Source organism: Corvus kubaryi, unplaced genomic scaffold (genome assembly GCF_017639235.1).
Source record: "Corvus kubaryi isolate FWS band 111438036 unplaced genomic scaffold, C.kubaryi_AGA036_p1.0 137, whole genome shotgun sequence".
Lineage (NCBI taxonomy): Eukaryota > Metazoa > Chordata > Aves > Passeriformes > Corvidae > Corvus > Corvus kubaryi.
In genome coordinates this window covers 4940022-4961600 of record NW_024580671.1, presented here as the reverse complement: position 1 = coordinate 4961600, position 21579 = coordinate 4940022, and the positions used below count along the sequence as shown (strand labels likewise).

Genomic DNA, 21579 nt, shown 5'->3' with positions numbered 1-21579 from the left:
GATCATCAAGTCCAAACATAAAATATGAAAACGGTTACATGGAAAGGGAAAGAAAAGGTACTGGAAGTCCACAATGGTATCAGTAATCCAGGATGAAATGTCAGAAAAGGACAGATAATGGAGACAAAACAGGAAGGGAAAAAAACACCAAAACCAACCAACCAAAAAAAAAACCCACAAGAAATCAGAACAATAACAAAGAGAAGACTAGGACCTCAATGATTAAACATAAGTATGTAAGAGAAAGGGGGAGAGAAAGGAAAGGGTGCCTAACTGGGCTAGGAAATGGAAACCAGTGAAGTGAAGAAAAATGCTGAGATGAGGAAGATACCATGTTTGATGAGGAATAACTGGGGAAGAGCGAGAAGACAGAAGAAGCAGAAGTAGTAAAGATGGAAGAAAGCAACCTGAATATTTCTGGCAAATAATGCAATCTTTCAAAGGGAAAGAGGATCTATTACAGAATCCAACATTTTAGGAAAACATGCTTTCCTTTTGCTATCATATGTCTATAAAGTCTACCAACAATCTCTCTCCCACAAAGTACTGGCAACTTACTGTTGCAAGTAAGTTTCAAATAGGATCTCAAAGTGGTTGTCCCTGTGTAAGAATATGCTTCACTCTCAGTTTGCTTTGACAACCTAAGGGAGTACACCCAAGACTGTTAAAAGCACATTAAGCTGAACGTATTTGAGCCTTGAAGCAGCTTATGATCTCAATTCAGCCTTTAGGCATCCACATTCCAGTTCTAGGTGCAAGCACAGAATGGCATTTTTCCATTTCACAGATTCACAAAATATTCTGAGTTGGAAGGGACCCACAAGGGTCATGGAGTCCAACTCTTAAGTGAATGGCCCATACAGGAATTGAATCCGCAGTCTTAGTGTTATACCAGCACCATGCTCCAACAACTGACTTTCCAAGGGACTCCTACTGTATTTGGGACTTCAGTGAGATCTGAGTAATCTAAATAAGAATTACTGTAGAGGAGACTGCTTTCTGTAAGACCTACCCTTACTGCAGATGTTGGAAGCTAACAAGCCCAGAATAATTCTGGTTCTGACTCCTTTACCATTCATACCAGAAAGTTAAACCACTGGGAGTCATACCTTAAGTACCCTCACAGGAAAAATTACTTCAGGGAGGTAGAAATTCCCAAACACAGTGGAAAATTAATAGATACTACTAACTCTAATCACAGTGGGCATTGTATACCTCAGGGAGGTACAATTAGAATAAAACCCACTATTTGTGAGTACTGGGCACTGTGCTGACAGTGGAAAGTAATCCTTCCTTTTCAACATGAAGTTTCAAGACTATGCAATGAGTAAGGCAGATGGCAACATCCATAAAATACTGAGCTGCACCTCACAGCAAGTCAGATTCCTCCTGAATGTGATGCCTGTCCTGACAGGGGAAGTTGACAAAGACCCTACATCCCACATATAACTAAAGCTGACTGAGGAAAGACTGCACAACCAAGTCTTATTTAGCATTTTCTAGATTTGGCGTTCCCTACTTTTGCAATGCTAATCTGAAGAATCAGGTTATTTTCAAGTAAGTTATGAATGTGGTTGTGCAAACTTCTATTTATTACCACCCCACGCACAACCAAGTTTTTGCAAGTGAGTATATACAGCATGCAAGCAGAGATAAGGCTGATGAAAAGCCACGGAAGTATGACACACACCACTAAGTATTTGGCAGATACAAACAGCAATAAAATTCTGCACCAGGACTGATGAGGAAGTAAAGACTGAACTAAAATGTGCTTGATTAACAAGAAATGAATCACGAAATTATATAGTTATTAAGGTTGTGACAATAAGCCCACCCATTCTGCAATGACAAAGTGATTTAAAAAAAAAAAAACCTACAGCAACAAAAAGCATCACTCAGCTGGGTTTATGAGAACCTGGGAATATAAATATAAAAGACACCACGCTAGAAAAGCTAAAGCATAACAGGATAAGTTATTATTTTTTACAGTGTGGGAGGTGAGACTCTGGAACTGGTTGCCCAGAGAAGCTATGGGTGTTCCCTCCCTCTAAGTGTTCAAGGCCAGGTTGGATGGGGCTCTAAGCAATCTAGTTCAGTGGAAAGTGTCCCTGCCCATGGCAGGGGAACTGGACTAGATGACCTTCAAGGTCTCTTCCAACCCAAACTGTTCTATGATTCTACAGGTGAACAAGTCTGAGGGGTAGAAAACACAGCAGTGAAGACTAGATAATTGTAGGTGCTCTTTGCACTTTCTTCTACAGTCATGATATATACACAATGATGAATTAACCATCTACACATTTTACCCAAGTAAAGGATACCTAAAACAGAATGTATCCATGTACCAAATAAAAACATTCTTACGTGATTGTCTTGCTTCACTTGACATATTTTAAACCCCATGTTACCATAACATTTCCTAATAGTTGTGATAGTTTTGTCAGTCTTAATTCCACATGGGCAAAAATTTCACACACTGGTCAGGTGCATCAAGAGCTTCTGAAGTATTTTTCTGATTAAAATGCTGGAGTAATGACCAGGGTAATACTTGACTCAAAGACAAACAAGTAACAAACAGGACATGCTATATATGAGAAACATCTGCTACAACTGAGACAGTAGTATGACAAAACCATCTTTCAGTGTTACTGTGGAGAGCAACAAAATTATCTTCCTTTATTAAACTTTGGAATATAAACTGTAAAAATACTGGCTCCTAGGCAATGAGTAGTCAAGTTCGACATTTGGTTGGGAAACCATTCAGTCCTAGTAAGACCCAGCAAAACACTAGCTGAATTTATTTTAAAATAGTAACATAATAGAGGGGTTTGGATAAGTTTGCTGCATCTTTCAGGTCCTTTGCCCAATATCAGGCTACATATCTACCGTAGCAGTATGATGGCCTCTACTACAAACAAACATTTAATCAGCATTATTTCTAGCAGAAATGTAAAAAAAATGTGTTGTGTACAAAGATCGCATACCTTTTATACCTGCTTGAAACCATCCTGGAGGAGTCCTAAAAGAAACAAAAAGGAAAGACTAATTAATATTTTTCTTGTATCTATACTGCCAAAATACTTTATTCCTCCACAGAAAACTAAGTCAGCAGTAAGAGCAGTCCCATGCCACTGTAAAACTCAGTTTTGCACTCTTTTGTTGTCAGGTATAGACAATACCAGAATTATTCTCAACAAGTTACTGCTTCTGAACACCACCTAAGAAGCCTTAAATTACCTCTGATTACATCATAAAACTGGATGCACTTATTCCATCCCCCTGCATGTACAAGATGTGAAACAGCTCACACCCTGCCACCAGCACACCTCCACTACCACTAACTAGTATGGAAACACATGCACTTTGATAGCTGTTCATTAACTTTAAGAGCAGCAGAGCAAAACTGTTCCAATTCCTCAGCACCACTGCTGTCCTTCTGGATGGAAACAAAAACTGACACTGTCAAGTACAAAAATTAAGACATGTTTCAACTGGTAAACAATGGCTCAGATTTGACAGAGTAAGTCCATAAATATTTTTAGGACGTTGTAAGAACATGAACCAATTATTTTCTTAGTCACAGGCAAAACACCCCCCGGCAAATAACAGGTATAAAAGTCAGAAAAGAATATTTAAGGAGTTGACAATTGCCTTTACAAGAAAAAAATAATGGCGACGTATGAAATTCTGTCTACTTAGAACACTTACTGCAGGCAAAGAAGTAAATGAGTTCTCAAAACAAGATGCAAGAGAAACTCCATCCACTCTGGAAATTCTACGAAACATTACACTGCCTTCACTGATCAGCACATTAGTGACTTTGTAAGTAAACAAGCTAAAAATTAGGATCCAGAGAATATTATTTTACTACAGAAAATAGAATTGAAAAATTATTTGTATTATAGAAAAAATTTGATCTGAAAGTACATTTTATTTTATGAAGCATTTTTAAGTTCTGCCATATGTTCTACATTTTATCTCTAAGACAAGTAGAAGAACAAAATTCAACAAAGTCATGGGAACTATTTAAAGAAACCCACAAACTTGGCAAAATTGCCAGTTTAACACTGATAACTATTTTTATCATTGATGACAGCATCTGAAAATCAGTGATTCACAGCTGTGAAACAGAAATCTAATTTTACCTCTACAGGGCAGAGAAACAATTTTAAATGGTACCAACACTATTTTTAAAGTTTACTTAGGGGTAGGTTATCTTTGAAAGGTCATGGAAGCAGGGGGAGGTTTCTGAGGACTAAAATGAAGTAAATGTCATTCCTTTCTTCAAGAAGGATCATCCAGAGAACTACAGGACAGTCCTTAACTCAGTCCCTGAGTAGGAAATAGAACAAATCCTCAAGGACCAGATGGTGAAATCAGCACGGATCTATGAAGGGGAAACCACACCTAACATGACAGCCTTCTATGATGAGAGGACTGGCTTGGTGAATGAAGGTATAGCAGATGATATTTATCTCAATGTTAGCAAAGCTTTCAACACCTTCCCACACAACATCTGTATATGGAAATATGGACCAGGTAAGTAGACCATGATGCAGTGACTACTGGGTCCAACAGGTATGAACAGCAGCATTAAGTCCAGCTGGACACCAGTCACTTTGCAGGGACTGATACAGGGACCAGTACCGTTTAATGACTTCATTAATGACCTGAATGATGAGACAAAGTACAGCCTCAGCAACTTTCCACACTACAAACAACTTGGGTGAGAGGTTAACAATACATCATGTGGCTGTGCTGTCATCCAGAGACGACTTACAGAGAACCCATGAAGTTCAAAAAAAAGGAAAATGCAAAGTCCTGCACCTGAGTCTGGAGATGAATAATCCCAAGTATGAGTACACGCTGTGGACTGGTTGGAAAGTTGCTGGGCAGAAAAGAACCTGGGTGTCCTGGTGGACATCAAGTCGAATATGAGCCATCACGGTGTCTTTGCAGCAAAGAAGGCCCATGGCATCCTTAGGATGCACTGCCAGCAGGCTGAGGGACAGCATCCTGAGGAAAGCTACAGAGACAGTGAAGGGACATGGGGAGAATTCATATAAGGAGTTGTTGAGGTCACTTGGTCTGTGAGAAGAGGAGACTGAGGGGACACCTCATTGCAGTCACAACTTTCTTGTGAGAGGAAGAGGAGGGTCAGACACTGACCTCTTCTCTCTGGTGACAGGATAGGACCCGAGGGAACGGTCTGAAATCGTGTCAGGGGAGGTTTAGGCTGGATATTAGGAAAAGGTTCTTCACACTTCAGGGTGGTTAGGCACTGGAACAGGCTCTGCAGGAAAGCGGTCACAACACCAAACCAGATATACATCAAGAAGCACTTGGACAATACTCCCAGGTACATGGTGGCCATTGGGGGTGTCCTGCTCAGGGACAGGAGTTGGACTTGTGAGTCCCTTCTAACTCAGTTTATTCTCTAATCCCCCTCTGCTCTAACTCAGCCCTGGTGAGACCACAGCTGGCATGCTGGGTCCAGTTCTGGACTTTTCAGTATAAGAACAATATACTGGAGAGACTCCAGCAAAGCTGGACCTATGATTAAAGGTCTGGAGCATCTGACACATGAGGAGAAGCTGAAAGTGCTGGAAATGCTCAGCCAGGAGAATAAGAATGCTCAGGAGGTATCTTGCCAATGTGTACAAATTCCTTATGGGGTAAAGATGATGGAGACATATTTCTATCCATGGTAATAAAAAAACCCCCAACTGGCTACAGTCCTGAGCAATTTGCTACAGGTGATCCTGCTTTGTCTGGAAAGCTTGGACTGGAGACTTCCCATACCTAAAGGGATTCAAATTGTTTCATCTAATACATTCAGATACATGTTCACTGTATCTGAAAACTGAAATGCCACATCAGTAATTGCAGACACATCTGGTGGTGATGGTCTCAGAAACATCCCAGTTGCCCCCTTAGCTATGGACAAGTGGTTCAATTGCCTTTTTAGGTTTGGATGGAGAGCTACATCGGGTCTAAATTTTGCCTAACTGCCTGCAGATACAATAAAGTAGGAACTCTGGGCTCTAATCTTCCTCAGTTCTTATTTTTTTAACAGCTTCTTTTTCTCGCCTCTGTTTGCAGTGCAAGGCAGAATCCACGATAAAGGGAGAAACTGCATCTGAGATTGCAGTCTAGTGAAGCATACATACACTCGTACTAAAAAATCTTAAGGTATCAGATGCTTGTTTTGTACTCTAGACACTGAAAGGATGCAATGAATTCACCATATACCCTCATATTTACTAAGACATTTTCATACACTAAATGTAAATATAAGCTGTAAAGCAATTACATACACTTAGACTCGTATATTTAACTCAACAGGACACTTTAAAAAGTTTGGCAAATTCAGAAAAGTTAGTTCTTCAGAAAAAGCTGGGAAAGCAAACAAATGCTCAGAGACAAAGTGCATGGCAAATTCTCTCATTTGCTACAAATGACAGCTGTTAAAACAAACAAACAAAAAAACCTTGAGCCAATTAACAAGTCTTTTGTAACAGATGTTTCTACAGTAAGTATTAGTGGTTTTTATTTCTGTACTTCTACTATGAACAGAACGTTAAAAATGCACATCTGATGCATAAAAAAAATTCCTCTGAACTCCAAATTAATATTGCAGATTTGGTAAATTATGACTTTTATTACTTTGAAATCTCTAATGTAAATGCAAACCAACCATGCTTTAAAGTGATGATGAAAACACTAGGAAAATGTATTATTCATCTCTATTCTCATCTTGTGAAATTTATTTTGTGTGCGTTCTTTGTCCAAAGGTCACTGGCAACATGAATATAAGTAGTCACACTGTAAATAGCATTATGTGCCTATCAATCAAGATTTAATCTAAGATTTCTAACTATTCATAAGATCTTAAAATGAGGCGAGCATCTACAATCTAAGATCTTGTCTCCTCCACTTTTGGAGAACTGAAGGTTGGTAGGAAATGAAGAAAGGGAAGGAGAAAAGGAGGGACATCCCCGTTCTGACCAAGAGTTGACCTAAAAGCAGATGAATATTTTTTAACATAAATTCCTATTTACAAATCTGGTTTATATTCCTTAATATTTTTTAACTTTGAGTTTTAACCCACATTTAAAATATCTAATCATTACTATAAAAGTGAATGATTTGTCATGAGCAATGAAGAGATCAGTTCATTTGAGTGTCTCCCTCTAAAAGAGGAATTCTTTTTACAGTCTGTGGAAATCCAGGATGGAAAAACAGTAAGTAAAGAAGTAATCCATAACAATGCCAATAGTTTCTTTCATACTGGTGAAAAAGTAAATGCTGCCAAAGACATCTACCAACATCAGTTCTTCGTCCAAGATTGAAATCAAACACTCACTTCAATGCAGTATTTCAAACACAGCTTTAAAATTTACTTCTTGCACATGATCTCAGGCAGCTTGCATTACCTTTTAACAGTATATACTTCACTAATAAATCAAATTATTAGTGAACACTCTGCAAACCACTGCAGAGTGACATAAATCAGTATTGCTCCAGAAAACTGGTCATGTTCCCTTTTTGTTCTATCTACAAAAGTGATTGTGTGGATGGTAGTAATGCAGGACAGAGTGTGATCTACGTGAAAAAAAACAAGGAGAAAACGAAGATTTCTCTCATTCCATATGAGCTCCTTCATCTGATTCACTGCACAGACTAACACACAGACATGCACCTGCGACAAGAGAATATACAAGGACAGAAAAGGCAGCCGAGACCATTTCAATTAATGAAACCATTTACTGCCAATTAAATCTCTGTCAAACTAGGATGCAAGGAACTTGGCTAACTCTCCTCTTTGGTCCTGGCTCACATTGGTATGTCATCTGGCCAACAGAGAGATTACATAAACAAGCTGGTCATCGGGCTTTAAATAAATAGAATTGTCTGTGTTTACAAGTGTCTGACAAAGTTTTCCAGATATTAAACCAACCCTACTATTACAAATTTGCTGGTTAAAATGCACTAACAAACATTGTTTTTAAACAAGTACAGACTCTGGAGTCAGCTGGTCTATGAAAATGGTTCACTGGAATCCCTCGAAACACTACTTAAAAAGTTTTGCAAAAAAAAAAAAAAAGTTTGCAAAAAAAATTAAAGCAAATGCCCTGGATCCAATTAGGCTGTTAGGGCTCACTGGTATATATACTGACATGAAGAATATGTGCAATTGTTTGAAATTTAACTATACAGTAGTGTGAATTATCACTACATAATTATATTCCTGCAACATTCAAGGTTAAATTTTGACTGAAATTAGGCCATCAAAATAATTTTGTTTTCATATGTAATTCAAATACGAGCTTCCTACAAAGTTTCCTGTACATTCTTCAAGATGTCAGCAAATACAACTTCACTACATGGAAGAAGGAGGTCTACTGCTGGGGTTTCCTGCCTTTTTATATATCAAGGTAGGTTCTATCTCCATCCAGCAAATCAAGTTAATTCACACCTTAAATCACATCTTGATTAACTACAGCTACTTTTCACATTCAGTACAACTCTGCACTGAGATTTGTTTGGAAATGGCAGTTACACATCTTCTGCAATGCAGACAAGGTTTCATTCAGCTCTTGAAGTGAGATAACATCTGAATGCTTAGTAACTGAAAGGCAATGGGATCCTAATACAAACCAGGAATAACTGCAGGCGTGAAAAACAGCTAATAGACAGATGAAATACCTTTCTTCCCCTCCCGTCAAAATTCCCCAAAAGCAATTTTCCCTCAGCAGTCAAGAGATACCATTTACTCGAATCACAGAATCATAGAATATGCTGAGTTGGAAAGGACCCACCAGGATCATCAAGTCCAATTCCTGGCCCTAAGGACACCCCAAGCATCATACCATGTGACTGAGAGCGTTATCCAAGCACTTCTTGAACTCTGTCAGGCTTGGTGCTGTGACCACTTCCCTGGGGAGCCTGTTCCAGTGCCCAGCCACCCTCTGGGTGAAGAGTTTTTTGTTGATATCCAACCTAAACCTCTCCTGACTCAGCTTTATGCCATTCCCTTGGGTCTTGTCACTGGTCACAAGAGTAAAGAGACCAACAGCTGCCCTTCCACCTCCCCTTGTGAGGATGTTGAAGACCGCAATGAGATCTCCCATCAGCCTCCTCTTCTCCAGGCCAAACAGACCAAGCAACCTCAGCCGCTCCTCATACGGCTCCCCCTCCAGACCCTTCATCATGCTTGCAGCCTTATTTGGATGCCGTCTAACAGATTCACGTCTTTTATACATTGTGGCACCCAAACCTGCGCACAAGACTTGAGGTGAGGCCACCCCAGTGCAGAGCACAGTGGGACAATCCCTGCCCTCACCTGGCTGGCGATGCTGTGCCTGATGCCCCCCCAAGACAGGGTTGGCCCTCCTGGCTGCCAGGGCACTGATGACTTGTGTTCAACTTGCCATCAACCAGGACCCCCAGGTCTCTTTCTGCACTGCCTCTTCCCAGTCTACACACACAACCAGAATTGCCCCTTCCCACGTGCAGGATTTGGCACCTGCCCTTGTTAAACTGCATACAGTTGGTGGTTGCCCAATTCTCTAATTTGTCATGGTCTATCTACAGGGCCTCTCTGCCCTTGAGGGAGTTGACAGTTCCTCTCAATTGCATCATCCCTTTGAAAACGTCTAGAGATGTTTTTCATGGAAATGCAACACAAATTCAACTTTGAACAAAAATGCTTTAACGTCCAAGGAGGGGAAAAAAACCTCCAGTCATTCTTTCCAGAAGCCCTCAAAATGCTTTCAATAAGGTTCAAGCAGAAATTCTAATTCAACTACTTGCACCTCTTATAACTGTGCATTTTCTAGATCTCTTCTTGAATAGAATACTTGTACATACAAAACCAGCTTAGGCTCCTTCCCCTTCCCTTATCCTCCCATCTGCCAAGATTTTACATCTATTTCCAAGAGTCACCGTATTTTTGACTTGTGTGGATTTCCTAGGGATGACCTTAAACACTCTTTTCTCACTCAATAAATCTCCTTTATAAGCAGACATTCTAAAAATGAGCTTTTATTTCTAAAACTCTTAAGAAAGCATGAATGGTTATAAGACTGGAAGGGACATTATATTACAAATATTAAATGCTTACATAAAAGTATTTTTATGTAATATCTTCTCCTGTTAAATTGTAGCATATTGTTTTCATGCTGATTGATACATAAGACATATTTTTAAATTAAGACTATAATATGTTTACAATGTTCCAGAGGTTTCAAAATTATTACTTATAACTTGTAAAGAAATAAAAACCACGTTATTAATTACAGATGAAAATTTTCTCAAAAAAAAAAAAAAGGGAGACAAGAACATGGGAAAAAATGAAAGAAGTAGTGAAAATTTTATTCCCACATAGTGATCAGCCTGTGTAGTGAGCTAAACCCCAAACGCAGGGGAGGTGTGCGGCAGGGAAGAACTGAAAAAAATAAAGAAAACCAGATTGGAATAACGTACTTCAGTCAGGGAAAAGTTCAATGTCCTTAACTCAGTTCACTCACTTATGAGAACCTTAACATTATTTTTTACAGCCTCATTCACTACCTTTAAGTAATATGCAATTAATAGAACTTCAAACAAGAACTAAGAGATGTGCTAAAATGCCTGGGTTCAAGTGATAGATATTATCCTTGCCAAGCCAAGGCAGCTATGACTCATCCACCTGTTCACACAGAGCCAGGCAGCCATGCAGAAACACTGCAAGGATACCTAGGGAATCAATCAGAGTTCTAACAGAAAGGTAAGTACCCTCAATTCGTACCTATGAAGAAATCTATGAAGGACACTAGGTGAGAGAAAATAATTAAAGAAATACCTGCAGGTAACACAAGTAACTCCCAGGTAAGTCAAGCATCTGTCAGAAGAAAACAGCTCCCAGAAGTAAGAAAACCAAAACCACACATTTAAACACATGAACAGAGCTTTTCTTTTACTCGTTATTCTCTATTTCTATACCCAAGCAATATTCAACACTCAAGTCAGAAAAAGAGTTCAGGACAAGCAGTTAGGCACTCAGAACAAAAGCTGCGAAGGAGCTGATTAGATCAGGCTGAAAAAACCTGACTAGATCTCAAGTGACTCACAGAAAAAGCAGAGCTGGAAAAATGACCAGAAAAACAATGTGGTATCCCTAAGAAATAAGAATCTGTAGGCTCCCCTCAGACAAAAGTATCTGAAATCATCCAAGGGCTGAACTACAGCTCAAAGCAGTGTTTTCAGAGCCAGAAACCTAGGTCTGTGTTGCATACCCCAACGTGTTGATTAAAGGTATGCAGTTGTTTTTGAGCTAGCAAAGGCTAGTAATGTCCTTGTAGCACTACACAGGCAGCCAAAACTGGTGCTGGGATGTTCATATTATATAAAGGGACTGGCTCCTGGTACATTATTCCTCAAACAGTCCCTGAGTATGACGTAAGAGAGCATTAGGTAGCATGAACCAAAACCATGCCAGAAAATGTTGCTAATAATTAAGCCACAGGCACTATCAGCAGTGCAGCAGTTGAGCTCACACCCAGGTCTTGCACCTTTTAACAGTATAAACACAGCCAGACTGTCTCCACCAAACAACTCTGAATTACGGATTCTTCCTCCCTCCTGAGCCACCACATTAATTACACCAGACTGCAAGGATGTAGAGATGGAGAAGCAGGCTCTCTCCACCCCCGCCATCCTCCCACCACCATGGAACTGGAATATGCAGCTTCCAAACGCACCAGAACATCTGAGTAACTACTGCTATGATATTCTCTAACTTGGTATTAATAACATGAATGTATGATACATGTTACAAAATGTCTGAAACTATTCCTATGTGTATTTGTGCAGAGTATACATTTCTGTTCATCTTTCTGCAATACTAAGCAAGTTGTCTCCCCTCTCCACCTGGCACAAGGACACTCAGCAGCAGGGATCCTCTTGGTCCATGTTGGTTCTCGCAGAAAAGAACCTCCTCCCTCTCTGTACACACCCAGCAGGTACTCGTAACTGTTACCTAGGTTTCAGACTTGCGTCTGGCATGAAAGCAGTATTAAATAAAATTCTCTCTCTAGAGTAGAAGTGCAGAAAAGTGCAGGAATCAGGAGTATTACCATACCTTACAGAAGTTTTTGGTATTAGGCAGGTTGTAAAATCTATTTGTACAAGTAGATATGTCAGGAAGATCCTCCATTTCAATAAATTTGTACGTGCTCAAAGACTCTTCTTGCCAAAGAAACCTCAGCTACAGTGTATCATTATACTTCCAGAATCACTTTTCTTTTTTCCCCACAAAAAAAAAATTAAGACTGGGAGGAGATACCCACTGTAACCTAGCTGACTTTAAGCCATGCCAGTCTAAAACACAAAACAGGTGGGGAGAAAAAATAAATTCCTTTATATGAGGCCCCTTTAGACTGCTCAAAACATTAGCTGGGCATTTGAGAAACTGCTCCCTATTCCTTACATCTGTATAGAGGTTACAAAAAAGACTCCAGACCTGTGTGACAACAGCTAATGCTGGTGTAATTCTGGAGCACAGCTTCATGAACTCCACAGTGAAAGAAATAAACAGGGCACCAACAAAACAAGTATCTGTTCATACAGGCTGAGTACATAGCAGCAAGATCTGTAGACAATAAAAAAATGGAATAAAAGTAAACAAAGGTCCCAGAAAATGAAATCCTAGCAGAAGGATCAAAGTTAAGAGAAACTACAAGGAAGAGTAATCTAATAATAACTAACTAATCATAAGTTACACACTTTGCTTCACACTTGCTCTGCATAAGGATCTAAAAACTACCTGAAGAGCAGGCAGTGCTGAAAACCCTGCAGGTTCCTAGGCACAACTGTGAATCTAAAGTAAGAACAAAAAGTCTTCACAGATATAGGCTTGATTCAGCTTTCGTTTTCATGCACGTCCTGTGACAAATAGCTGCGTACACATACACAGGCACACAAAATCAAATATTCAATTTTAAGAGACTTCATGGGTACATTTAGCTTTATTTACTGGGAGTGAATGCATTCATCAAACAAAATTTTAAGCTTAAGCTACTTATCCACTAAATTAAACTTTACTGAGCACAAATGTTAAAACCTTAATAATTTTTTATTTCTTTCTAAGAAAAGCAAAGTTTGCCATAAAAGGTAATCAAATTTATGCTGACAGTGATCAAGCACTGAACACAAATTATGCCTTCCACAAACAAATGGAAAGATTTCTCCTCTTGGTCAGTTGTCAGAAGACAGATCTTGATAGTCATTATCAGCATTTCCCTCCAAGAGCAGAAGTCAGGCAACTCAAAGTAGGGATGCCCAAGCTGCATCCTCAAGGCTACATGCTGCTAGCCAAGCAACTTTAGATGGCTCATAGGCAATTTACGGCCACCCTCTTTCCCTTTGGTCTCACATTAGTAACTGCTAGCTCTCAGCTTCCTCATTTCTCACGGGCAAAAAGGACCACAGTTTCACTTGAAAGCGCTTTCCAAAGCAGCAGTATTGGATAGTGCATGTGCAATACAGCTGAATCAGATTTGCTGAGCATGTGCAGATCCTCTGGCACAGTAAAACCCACTGAACACGCATGGATCAGCAGCACTATACCAATAGACACACATATACTAAATTTGCTCACATGGCAGGAGAGGAGGAAGATTTTGGCAGAAAACTCATGCTGCTACAACAGTGTCTTCTGACACAGCTCATTCCCATGAGAAATCTACTAAAAACACAAATCCATACAATGTAACTAAAAACTAGCAATCTAATTTTTTCAAAACAAATCCTTGAGCGTAGTCAAAGCCTCCAGTTATACCAGACAAGAACACCATACAACATTTTTACTCCTAAAGTCAGAAGTTACCTTGATGATTAAACAGTTACCATATAGAGTGGGGGGTTTTCCAGCCTCCAATAATACACACAGAAAAAAAGCATTTAAAGCAAATCAAGACTGCAAATTCAACCAATTCAGAACAGGTCAGAACGTCCTAGACTTATGCAACTTTCATTCAAACTCATGATACTGCCCTTCCTGACATATTTTTCCACAACATCTCCTAAGTGGAACACAAGGAACAGTACTCAGTGAGTAATGTTCAGTATTTTGCATTTGCTAGCTCTTCACCACATGGACATGTGCCTTAATTACTGTTATTAACATACTCAAACTGCTCTGAATATAGGCCCATATTGCTAGAAATTACTTGAGTGATTTGTCTGATCATGTGTGACCATGAAAACACAAAATTCCTGTGTTCCTGTTTTCCTTACAGAGATCACAGAAATCATCTGGGTCTCCCACACCACAGGAGCCATGGTAACTGAAAAACCTGGTTCATGCCATGACCTGTACAGGGCAGCAAATTTCCTCCAACTATTGTCACTTTAAAAACACTGCACACACACAAAACTGACTTAAGGAAATATGTTGTAAAAATTAGTGATCTTTTAATACTTAAACAACACTGAATTTGAATACTTTTCAACTAATTTTTATGCAAACACTTTTAGCCATATAGTCGGATTTCCTCTTGAGTTCTTCTGCCTGCAGTCACTATTATTGCTTAAACGCTTTGTGAATACTAATGACTACTTTCATATCATCTCTGTGAAGTGCATCACACTCCACTTACAAATAGAAGACCCAAGGTGAGTATTACCCGGTAGTTAATTCTCAAATATTAGAATCATACAACCTGATTTGGCAGAATTACTTATGACTTCACAAACTCAAACATACGTTACCCTAATTCATGTATTTTAATCCCATTTACTTTCTTACTTTTAAAAATAATACCAATATTATAATCATGTTATTATGCAAAATAATTCCTGGCCTAACATCTAAAGAAATGTAGTGCTGAGAAGAAAACATGTTTAATACATTTGGGCATGCATAGTGTAGCACAACCACATTTTCTCTATGGATGGAAATTAACATCAAGCACAACATGGCAATACACTTACAAAAGATGAATTATTACTCTGGAATGCATGCACAGTTCTTCTTTGCAAGAACTACATGAAACCTAGATGCCAGACACCTTTGAAAAGCTGTGGTCATGTATGAATGGGCATGTGTATTACTACCACATACTTTGGATAATGAGAGTAATTGTAAAATGATGTTGTATGACATTACACTGCTGTGCAAAATGAAAAGCCAGAAGAGGCAAAATAGGAAAAAAGTGCAACTTGAGTTGACTGGCTTATTTGGCAGTATATTCTTGGCAAAAGATTCAAGTACAAAACTCTGGGGAAGCTTGTGTCAAGCATGTTTTCAGCTGTCATTCTGAAAGGAGATGCATGTAACAAATTCAGATCCCTGCATTTCTCACAGTTTGCCACAAAGCTAAGAAGGAATTTTTTTCCTTACCTTTATTAACTGCTTTCAACAAAGCTTATAAGGTGCCTCTATTAAACATTTATAGTTTTGTAACACTGATATATATCATTGCTTCCAAAAATTTCAATGTGTTAGGTCACATTTAAAGAAAAGAATAGTATTTAAGCAAACAGAACTACAAACCACACTTCTGTAGAAATATCTTTGGACCATGTTCCTTTTAGAAAGTGCCTGCAATGTTTTGGTGAAACATTAAGACTTTTTATAAAAAAAGGTTAAAAAAAAGATCTGATGTGGTTTTCCTCCAATTTTCAAAGGCTTTTGAATGACTTACAACTAAATGCACAAGGCATAACTAAATGGTCATGTTAATAAATCAAGCTTAGATGACTTCACCAGCCACCTAACCTATTCACTACTGAAGTTAATACAATGAACCCAACCTACTGTGACACAATTTCATAACTGTTTCATTAATGCTGATTATGTAGACATTTCATCCCATCCTCACTTCCAATCAACAAGGATTCTTTCAAAGGTCCTGGGTAATTTCTACACCAAACGGAATGATTATTCAAGCATCTATCAGAATCTCTTAGAGAGAACAAAAACCTGCATTGCTGTTACAGAGAGGAGTGAGAGCAATCCAAGACATGGCAATACTATTGTGTATGTAAGTTAGTGCTCCGAGCTGAAAACTAGGGCAGCTTTGCCTTTCGTTGTCTTGGATTAACAGCTCCACAGGAATTCAGTACTAGGATCAAGCTTTAGCCTGTCTGCTAATGCACATAATTTGTACTTACTGCAAGAATATAATACAACTTACAGTCTAACAAGGCTAAGTGCTACAAATGAAGTGACATTTTTTTGTCTAGCAAATCCATTCTGTATTGGTGACTGCAATTCAGTGTGGATGTTTAACTGCCTAAAATGTATCTCACAAAGCTGTATCTTGTATAAAATAATTTTGTAAGATTTAAGATCTTAATTTCCTGATCATATAGATTCTAAGAGCATTACAGGGAGACCAAGAAATGTGCATTACAATTGCATACACAAAGCAAGTTAATGGTTGGAACAAAATGATTGTTATTTCCAACTGAAGTGCAAGGATCTTGAATGACGCCCTGCGCTTTGCACCAATATATAACATGCAATTAGGTACAGCAAAACAGTTGTCATGGCTTTAAAATAAGAGTGAGTCATGTCTCATACTGGGGTCCCAGGCTTCATAATGCTTGAGAAGAAAATTCCTTCACCAGTTTCATACCAGCACTACAAATACCAAGGCAGGTTTCTAGCAGATGACTGCACAGAGATCTTTGCAAATCAGTACAGATACAAAACATAATAGTAACTGCGATAGTTATGATCTTCAATTTCTTAATATGGAATTAAGAAATGCACTGGACAAATTTTGCTTCTGTATGACAATAATAAAGATCAGCATTCCCTTTCTACAGTAAGATACTCTAAATCATTCTAGTATTTATAAATCATTACCTTTCACTTGAAGGATATGGAGTATTAATTTCACAGAGGTTGAAGTTCATTATCTAAGTCACTCAGAATTTCCTCTTTCCATGCTCACAGGCACAGAAATCAGTATTTCTCACTCTATTGATTCCTGTTTCCATGTTATGTTAGTAGCAAAAATCATCCTGACATGTTTGGTTCAAGTTTTCCAGGGAAAAGAGAGGATTCAGCTCATCTAGCAAGACCCTTTTTGTCCTCAGTGAGGAGAAAAACACACATCTTAGAACACAATAAACCCCACCCTCATGCCAAAGACAAAAGTAATTTTGAAGATCTCAAACACCTTTGGTCTCTTGATGCTTTTGATAATACACATTTACTCAACTCCCATATCTCAAATGTCAGTTATTCACAGCTGATAAATTTTTTGCAGTGTACTCATTCAGTACACTGTGCTGTGCACAACTAGCATTTACAGACACTACAACATTTGAAATAAAATGCAAGCAGAAAGGAATCAAAGATAACAAAGCAAACGATTTCAAACTCTTTCCAAGGTATTGAGAATGATACTTCTGTATTATTATAGCATAACTGCCAAAAAGCAGCCAGTTGTAATTTGAAGGTTTTAATGGATAGAGGACCTATCCATTTGTCTCCCACTGCAAGGCTTTACATTAGCTTTGAATTAATCTTCTCAGCCTTCCCAATTGGCTCTCCAATTTCCCAAGAACACCGTAAGGTGACATACACATCACAACATGCTACCATGCTCAGATACCACTTTTGTCATGACACACAGGCAATGTTAACCCTACTGCCACAAGATTACATGAAGAAGGGCACATATTTGGGGAATATTTTAGGAGGCCAGATCCACAAACAACTGAATTCCAAGAGGCACATAACCATGGTATCAGTAAACCTGAATGCTTTGATACAAAAGCCTAGCATATGCTGGTTTTTGGCAGGGGTTCTTTGAGTATTAGCTAATAGTAATGTCTTTTCCACATTCTGGAACGCAGCAAGTCTTCTAAAAGACTTAAAAATAAATCATCATTAAACGAATTGTTTTTTCCTGCCACATCTTGTAGGTTTTTTTGATGCAAGCTTTCCTTACAGCACATAAATACTAACTCCATTTTCAATTAAGAAATATTCGCTACTTTGAATATATCATTTCTATCCACCTGCAAGAAAGACATTGCTATCAAATAGTTTTGCACTACTTTCAATTTTGCCATCTCTGCTAAACAAGAGTTAGATTTCTACAATTACCAGACTCCAAAGATTTCCAGTTAAAGTAGAAACTTAAGAAACTTTTAAGTAGTAGTTTTAACTATGCTTGTCCTTAGCATTGCAGATTTGTAGCTCATTTGTAAGAGTTCTAAGCTTACTGATACAGGACTTATCACCCTCAGTCTGCATCCCCATACACATCACCAGAGTAGCCCACAGCTCTGCAACTCACAAGATTAGAACAACTGAAGTGCAGCTAAGAACAGGAGGAAAATCAAGCAAGAAGGTCAGAGCCAGATATAACACTTGTGTCTGGAAGTGGATTTAATGTTGATTCACCTGGTGAGGTGTGGCTTTCCACACTCTCTTTTGCTAAAGTGAAATAACAAATTCTTGGATTTTAATAGTTTTTCAGTGCTTGTAACATTGCCAGACCTACCATTTTCCACATTGCCAATATAAAATAATTCAGAAGATGATTTCAGTCAAATAGCTCTGCTTCAGTGAAAATACTCAAGTCTGCTATATTTTTAGATCTATTCTTAAACAAACCTGGGATGTCTGTGCTTTGGATCAAGAACTTAAAATTTAGCCAGAGTTTTCAAAAAATGTACATATTGCCTGAGAAAATGAGAACTGCCATCTCTGATAATATTAAAACAGAACTGAAAAATCAGATTAAGGATTGGAAAGAAAACCTTATTCAGCAACACATTTCATCATCAAATATTAAGTCAATATCATATTCACAATAATTACGTATTTACAAATTTCATTAAATGATAATAAGAATGGACAAATGGGGGGAAAATAGCTGTAACTACAGAAAAGTATTTATTCTGCTTAGTACACAGAAGTAAAATATGTATTAGTCAATGGCACCTTAAAATGAGTTCTTACAACTACAGCATAAGCTCTACTTTTAAAAAGATTATTAGTCTTGCACATAGTAGAATCAGAAGGAAATTAAGTAATCAAAGCCAAAATAACACTGCTGTCAAATTCTGTTCAAAATGGGCAAGTTCTAAGTCTTCTAATAAAAAGCGAGTTGACAGACCCAGTAATAAACCGATTAAGTCTCAGTGGCTACAACTTTCCAAGGTTCCACCTGTTCTGTACATGTGCCACCCTGGGCCTTTGCCCAATCCAAAACCCAGAACTCTCTTCTGTACTGTCAGTAACAGGACACTCCTGCTGTGCTCTGTCAACAAATAAGTAGTGCCTGTTGCAATACAGAGATGACAAACTTGGAAACATGTAGGATACAATTAATACAGACAGTTTGGTAAATAAAAACTGAGATTGCTGGTCAAGAAGAATAGAAAATATGGATGGAAAAAAGAGGGCATGGGAATATAGCCAAAATATTATACTGTAATACCACTGGGGGAAACTAAAACTTTCGGAATATCAGCTGAAGAAGTGAAAACAGAGTGAACACTGTAAGAAGTCTAACAAACAACTTGGAAAAAAGCATAAAAACTTTTCAGAATGATGACTCCTGACGAATCTGCAAAGACAACAGATCCGGTTATATGAGGCATACTCAGAGGAGACAGTTGCTTTGCAGAAATATTTTTGTTGATGTTCACCAGGGAAAAGAATGGTAAGAGTGTCACATCAGAGCACTCCCTCTGGAGAAGGGCCTATTTACAGCAGAAGCACTGTTAGAATGTGTAAACAAATTAATAAAATAAATTTTAAAATGTTACCTGCCAGAATTATACAGTTATTTTACTCCTTGAGCTTTGACGAAACTATGGATGGTACTGAAAAATGTAATAGCTACTACTTGACACCAAATATAACTTCTCTAAAAAATTTAAAATTTAAAATATCACTTCTCTAAAATATAAAACTGCCCTAGTACCACCGGGTAACCTAAACATCATCCTCAAGAAGATTCTGAAACAAACAGAGAACTACAGAAGAGTAAACTTGATATTTATATTGGATAAAGTGTTGCTACTAAATCTAGAGCAATTAGGGAATAACTGAGTAAATATGATACCATGTTGAAGAGTCACCAGGGCATTTGTGGAATAGTTGCACTTCACAAATCTAATACAGCTCTTTTAAGTTATAGAAACATGTCTAAGACAGAAATTTGATTGACAGCATAGTGCATTTCAAAGACATCCCCTAAAGACTCTTAAAGAAAGTAATCTCTTAGAATAAAAGCAAATGTCCTTTTGTGAATAAATCACTGGTGAAAAGGCAGGAAATAATGGTGGACCCTGACGGTCAGCTTTCACAGTGGATGGAAAAACCAACCAAGGAGTGTCACAGGAACCTGTGCTGGAACCTGTATTTGGTGAGGAGATGTCCACAGATGCTATTGAGAACAGAAAAGATACAGATCAACTGTAAAAACATGCAGGACTCCTTTACTGGGAGTGACTGGAAGGTAAAACAGGAGATTAAATTTAATGTACATAAGCATAGTGTACATAAGTGAAACAAAAGGTGAACATGTTTCTAAATTTACACAGGCATCAACCTCTGACCTTGTTATTCTCATTCACAGATAACTCCAAAATGTTACGTTTGATTAGGCATACACAACATAAACAGTAAATTCAGTGCTCAGGAGACAAATAGACAGGCATCAGGAGTTATTAGGAAAGAAACTGAGAAAAAACAAACCCCACCACTAAACCACTCTAGGACTGCATGCTGTACTGAATGTTTTATTGGTTCTGGTTTTGGGTACCAAACAAAACAGAGTCAAACTGGAAAGTATAGAACATTACTGAGTAACTCCTATATGAGAAACAACCAAGTAAAATAGAATTCTTCAGCCTAGGGAACAGGCAGCTGAGAGAAGCCATCCTCTCTCTGCAGCACTCAGTTACATAAAGAGGAAGCAGTTCCCCATGTCCTCCACTGGGACATCTTGCTGAAATCATATCAAAACAGACGGAAAATGACAGATTCAACTTCAGCAAAAGGAGACTGATCTTGACATTCCAGGTAATTAAGCTGTAGACTTCTCTGCCCCAGGCTCTTCTCAATGTTAAAAGCAACCATGAGCATGTAAAAGACTGGGCAAAATTTTAGAAGGAAAGTGCATCAAGATCCACCAATCCAGACATGCCCCCTGTCTTTATGGGTGGTTAGAAAACTACCCATGATCACCACATGGTTGGTTTGTTTGCATGTTTTTCTCCCTGCGCATGTCCTGTTGCCTCTGTTGGGCTGGATGGCCTCAGTTTGTACAGCTGGGTTTGTACATGCTGTTAGGTAACAGAAGGAGAAACAAGACTGCTTAAAGAGACTTAGGGCACTCAGGAAGGAGACAGAACATTTGCCACAGGTGGTACAGTATGAAGGAGGGGTGTACTGGGCATAATTGGCAATGTTTTGATGTCAGGGGGAAAGGACTGCAGGAATGAGTGTGTTCAGGGGACTGGAGAGCAATAAAAAGAGAGAAAAGGTTTCACAGAGGCAAGGGGTGTTTTCCCTAGGTGTTTGTGTGTTGCTTTCAATCCCAGAATCAGTAATTAGAA

At 38.5% G+C, this 21579-nt stretch overlaps 1 protein-coding gene across 1 annotated transcript in view; it reads right to left on the bottom strand.

Moving 5' to 3' along the window:
• PAWR (pro-apoptotic WT1 regulator) overlaps positions 1 to 21579 on the bottom strand; it is a 75501-nt gene that overhangs the window by 14021 nt on the left and 39901 nt on the right. Inside the window, exon 3 of the mRNA XM_042017682.1 lies at positions 2985 to 3019. Coding sequence (XP_041873616.1) covers positions 2985 to 3019 — 35 coding nt within the window. The remainder of the gene's footprint in view (positions 1 to 2984; positions 3020 to 21579) is intronic.